Genomic DNA, 6,000 nt, shown 5'->3' with positions numbered 1-6,000 from the left:
GACTGCGACGCTGGCCCCGCCCCAGCGCTGGCCCAGCGCTAACAGAACTTCTGAATGCTAATTGGCGCCCAGTGGCTGGAGGAGGGCAGCCGAGGCTACGCTAGCATCTGCAGCTACCCGCGCCCCGAGGGTTTGGCATGGCGAATCCATTTCCCCGCGGCGTCTGAAACGGCCCTGACCGTACAGACGGGCCGCAGGCGGAGCGCGGAGTCATCGGCGGTCCCGCGGTGGGCTGTTCCACACCAAACACCGAAGAGATTCCACCAAAACACCCGTTACTTACCCCTGAAGAGGAAGTGAACATCCATGCTGGAGCTTACAGGATTTAACCCTCTAAAGGTGTGACATCACAAATACGTTATTAGAATTCTAACTGAACATTCTAATGCTGATGTCACAATCGCCGCTGGTAACCGACGGCAGCGGAACGCTGACTGAAAGAAAAATAAACAAACCTCTTCAAAGGGTTTAGAGTGAACTGGGTCATTCCTGATCACTCCGCATTCACAAATTCAACATCAAGGGAGCGGAAAAAGACAGAGACAGAGAGGGAGACGGAGAGAGAGACAGAGAGAGAACGGGGAAAAAATAAAGAGAGAGACCGAGAGAGGGGGAGGAGGGGGGGGGACCCCGGGAACTCAAATCCATCTCCACTCAAACAGAACTTAATGTGACAGGGACGGTAATGCAGCCAAGCCTGAGTGAGCTAATGGAGTGAGCGCCGCTAACGCACAGCACGGCTAACGCACAGAGCCGCTAACGCGCAGTGCTGCTAACGCTCAGCGGCTAATGAGCGCGTGTGCGATCACACATCGTCTCGCTCGGGCCCAGCGCTCCGATCAGCACATCAGGGATTAATACGCACTCTCACGAGCGGTACACAACCCGCCAATTACACACTGCGCACACACACAAACCTCACACACACACACTCTCACAAACCTCACACACACTCTCGCAAGCCTCACACACACAACCTGCCACTCACGTACTGCGCACACACACAAACCTCACACACACACACACACTCTCACAAACCTCACACACACAACCCGCCACTCGCATACCGGAAACACACACTCACAAACCACACGCACACAAACCACACTCACAAACCTCACACACACACTCACACAAACTGCACACACACAACCCGCCACACTTGTGTACCGCACACAAACCTCACACACACACAACCTGCCACTCACGTATCACACTCACAAGCCATACACACACAAACCGCACACCCACAAGCCATACACACACAAACCGCACACCCACAAGCCATACACACACAAACCGCACACCCACAAGCCATACACACACAAACCGCACTCACAAATCTCATTCATGAAAAAACAGCTAAATACAAAAGCAAAAAATGAAACAGTGGGAAAGGAAGGCAAGAGTCTTTAAGAGTGGCTACAGCTTGTTTTTTTAGCCTGGTTCAGACACATACACGAGCAGAGGGTCTTTTTTTAACTTGCCAACACCCATCAGACTCATTCATTCTACAGACTTTTTGACACAACTGAAAGCAAACAAAAGTGAACCACAGAAGATCAATATCACATCCACAGCAGTAATAATTTCCCATGAAGGGAATCAATTAATTCAGTCTGTTAATTTCTGATAGTTCGCTCCTGAATTACATTTCATACATTCACATTTTAAAGCACAGACAACTGCACACATTATTAATATGAATAAAAATCTATGACTTGATCTAAAGAGGGGAGACAGAGGTATCGTGCTGACACAGATTTATTTCACAAGCCCATGTGTCCGACAGATTATGACAAGAAAAACAAAAAAAATCATAAAACATTACTCCAAACACCTGGCTTCACATTTTAATAGCATTTTTGTACTTTATTCTGCATTGAGTAACATTTATAAACATCATAATGGTGTCGGTTCCCGTGGTTGGCTTGTCCCTTGTACGGTTACAAAAGTTATTGCAAATCAGTAAGAATCCCAGTCAAAATAAAAAAAACATCAATAGTAAACGGCCAGCTTCAAACTTCCCCATCAACACAGTAGACCCCTAAAGAAAAAGGTTTCAAATCATGATTTAAAAAAAAAACAGAAATAACAGCTTCAATATTTGGAGTCTTAATTCATTGGGGGGAAAAGTAAAGCCATTGTGTGAACATGATAAATAAGTTGTGGTGTCCAATGAAATTATGAGGAATTCTTCCTGCTCTTGACATCATTTTTCTGTGTGATATTTTTTCCACTTTTTTTTTCTTTTTTACCTCACAACCAAATGTCGTTATTCAGTGGAGAGACACCAGACACCGAGCATCACAAAAAACAGAACAAATCCAGGAGTCACAAAATACATCGCCCCCAGCTACATCCCCCCACCTCCCCCCCCACCCCCCTTTCCGTGAGAGGGGTGCAAACACAGGTTAACTGGCCCCCTGATAATGGCACCTCAATATTTTTTTCATATTCTTTTTTCATTTTTCAAACTCTTTAAACATCTGCATGCACATCGGCACTGTTAAAGCGCTAACACAAGCTAGCACCAGTGACAGAATCCACCAGAAACTGCGCCCCTGGACTCCTAACATTGAAAGGTTTTGTCTCTCTACTCTGGCTTCCAGAACATTCCGTGGGTGATGCACCTTCAGAAAATTCATTAAAGGGGGGGTGGGGCAAGGGGGAGATGGGGGGGGGGGGGGTGTAGTGACCTAGTACCCAAGTGCAACACTGTGGCAACAGATGCTCAGCAGGGCAACAGGGCACCAGAAACACCTGCTGCCAACTGGAACCTTTCGTAGTTACGAAAGAGGTCGAGCGGAACGAATACAGACCCTCCCAATTCCGCCTCTTCCACTTCCTGTTCCTGTTTCATGGCAGCCATTTTGGGAGGGGGTAATGCACTCCACTCACAATGACATCCTCTTGCCTCAAAGAGTGAATTTCTAAGACCAGGCTGGCGGAAACGCTTCCCCCCCGACCCCCCCACGGAGTTCAATCGTCCCATTATGCCAAAGTCAAACCCAGTGGGACAGGGAGAGGAAGGGGGGTGGGGGGGTGTTTTAGAGAGGGGGTGAGAGGGGGGGGGGCTCTGAGCCTGGTCTCCGAGGGTACAGCCAAGGAGAAAAAGAAGTGCTCTCTACATGATCAGGCAGAAAATTAGAAATAAAAATAAAAATCCAAAAAACGTGACACGTTCTGTCTCAATCGCATTCGTATGTTATAGATATCTATAATTGCTGGTGCTCACACAGGAATGCCATCTCTCTTAGTTATCACAGCATACCACAGAAAATAAAGTAACAAGGCTAGTATACTATTGACAAAATGGCGGCCAATTCATACAAAAAAAAAGCCAAAAAAAAAAAAAAAAACCCCAGCTTCAATATGTACAGCTGATCTACGGGATGCAGGTTCTCAGTAGTCAAGGGTCTCCTTAGCACCTAGCACGGCTCACATTTAAATGTCCTTTATATCGTCATTTAAAATTTTTAGCTGTATAATAGAATACTCGTGTCAAAAGTTTCTAAATACAAATGTCCCATCTATTCTAAACCAGGCTCGTCTCAAACTTTGTGAAATTGTTTCTTTTTTGTTTTTGTTTTTTTACAGAGCTTCACAAAATATCTTTTTTAAAAATAAAAAATAAAATAAAAAAAGACAGACGAAAGTGGAAACAGGATATAACATCAAATTTCTACTTTTACAAAGAGTGCTACAATACAGTACCAGATTCAGATCTGGGCAGGGAAACATGTTAATTAACTGCCTAGTGTATATAGTTAATACAAGTAAAACATGAAAACACACCCATAACTACATTATTAACACAGAATGTTCACACAACTCAATGCTCCTACTGACAAAACTACAAGAAAGTATACAACCCTTTTTGCATTAACCAACTTTTTTTTTCTTTGTACAAATATTTAATGCATAAGGAAGTTAAGATATTTAAATACTTGTTTTGACCCTTGACCCCCACCCACCAACCCACCCACCCCCAAGTCCGTGGTTCTGCGGTGTCCCACACATAAAAGAAAACTTTATTTTCTGAAACTGTACACAGACGCGTGAATTGTCCACCTGGTTTAATGCTGCTTGTTTTCGGCTTGTTTTAGAAAAATAGTTATAGCTGGTTAAATTAACAAAAAATAAATCTGTTTTTGTATAACTGTTAGTGAAAGGGAGAGAGGAGAGGAGAGAGAGAGAGACAGAGATGGGAAAAGAGAGGTACGGTGTTGATGCTTGGAGACCCCCCCCCCGTGTGGACAGCTCGTTACAGGTACAGGCATGCAGGTGAGACTCAGGTAAGACGAAACCCTTCCCGCCTCTTCCGCCACTGTCCCGGGAGCGCACGACCAACGACAGCCATGGGGTGATAAAAATTACAAATAATAACAATAATGATATTACAAAAAAAAAAAAAAAAACTATAAACCATGCAGCCCTGCCGGACGAGCTCTTTGTGTTGAATGAGCACCAGTTTACCCCCTCCCCTGGGTACGGGGAGGGGGATGTGTGTGGGGGGGGGGGGGTAGGGGAGCTGCTGTCCGTCAAACCGAAACGCCAAACACTGGCTGGTCTCTAATACGCGGGGCCGGCACCCCCCTCCTGGGGGTAGTGGGCCTGGAGCAGGGACTCCATGTAGGAGATGTAGTTGCTGCTGTGGGAGAAGGGCTCGGGGGGGTCCCGGGACAGGGCGGGGGGGGGGTGCGCTGCCGCTGGGGTAGGGGGCGAGGGAGGGGTGCAGGGCGCCGTTGGTGGGGGGCTGGGTGGGGACGGGGAAGGGGGCGTGGCTGTGGTGGGGGGCGGGGTTGGGGCGTGGCTCAGGTGGGGGGCAGAGGTGGGGGTGTGGCTGAGGTGGGGGCAGGGGCGGGGGCGGGGGCGGGGGCGGGCAGGGCTCAACGGGGGCGGTGGGGGTAAGTGAAGGCTCATGGGCGCCGTTGGGGGCAGCGGAATGGGGCGCTCTCATCGCTGCCGAGGCTGAGGGGGGGGACGCAGGATCCTGGGGCGGGACGGGGCCAGCGGACGCCGGCGGGGGGGGCGGCGTGGGCAGGCGGGGGCGTTTGGGGGCTTGGGGCTCATCTCCAGAGGGAACGCCGTCCTGATGGCCCACAGCCGCCAGAGACTGAGAGAGGAGAGAGAGGAAACAGGGGCTTCAGACACAGGCTGAACACGAGCCTAACCCCCCCCCGCACAACACACACACAGCCCCCCCATACACACACACATACACCCTCCACCCCCTACACACATAGCTCCCACCTCGTACACACACAGCTCCCACCCCCCCTTCCCGTACACACACAGACACCCCTCCACCCCCCACCCCCCAACGGAAAACGGACACCAGTGAGAAACCCCCCCTCCACTCCACTGCCCTCTTCACTGTTCCCTTCAACAGCAGCGACTCCTGTGGCTACTCTCTCTGAGCACTGGCGAGCTGCTCAATATGGCTGCTCCTGCTGACAGAAACGTTCTGAATAACCGCCACCATTTAAGACCAGCATCACTATTCCACTTCCTGCGAGACGGAAATGTCAAAACAAATCCACCATCACAGAGATAACGGAGAGCGTACGCTCAGATTCCCCAACACTTCTGGCACATCCGAATAATGCATATGCATATGTGAAATGAATATTTCAGCGTTTGAATTTTAAACCGCCTAATTCAGGGACTGAGGAGGAGGAGGTAAAACGATAAAGCACAGAGCTCAACAGGTGATTGGAGGAGTGTAGTTCCAGCAGGGCTTGTGCAACTGTGCTGGAATGCTATGCTAACCACTGGAATGCTATGCTAACCACTGGAATGCTATGCTAACCGCTGGAATGCTATGCTAACTGCTGGAATGCTATGCTAGCTGCTGGAATGCTATGCTAACTGCTGGAATGCTATGCTAACCGCTGGAATGCTATGCTAACCGCTGGACTGCTATGCTAACTGCTGGAATGCTATGCTAACAGCTGGAATGCTATGCTAACAGCTAGAAAGCTATGCTAACAGCTG

General features: G+C 48.9%; 1 protein-coding gene across 1 annotated transcript in view; it reads right to left on the bottom strand.

The window, feature by feature from the left end:
* Nucleotides 1-4,429: 4,429 nt before the first annotated feature.
* Nucleotides 4,430-6,000, bottom strand: part of kdm4b (lysine (K)-specific demethylase 4B) — an 81,298-nt gene continuing 79,727 nt past the window's right edge. Inside the window, 2 exon segments of the mRNA XM_064334021.1 lie at nucleotides 4,430-4,875; nucleotides 4,877-5,119. Of these exon segments, the coding sequence (XP_064190091.1) occupies nucleotides 4,576-4,875; nucleotides 4,877-5,119 (543 nt within the window). The 3' untranslated portion in view covers nucleotides 4,430-4,575.

Source organism: Anguilla rostrata, chromosome 4 (genome assembly GCF_018555375.3).
Source record: "Anguilla rostrata isolate EN2019 chromosome 4, ASM1855537v3, whole genome shotgun sequence".
NCBI classification, from domain to species: domain Eukaryota; kingdom Metazoa; phylum Chordata; class Actinopteri; order Anguilliformes; family Anguillidae; genus Anguilla; species Anguilla rostrata.
Note: the sequence above shows the minus strand (reverse complement) of the source record. Positions and strands in the feature narration are given on the sequence as shown.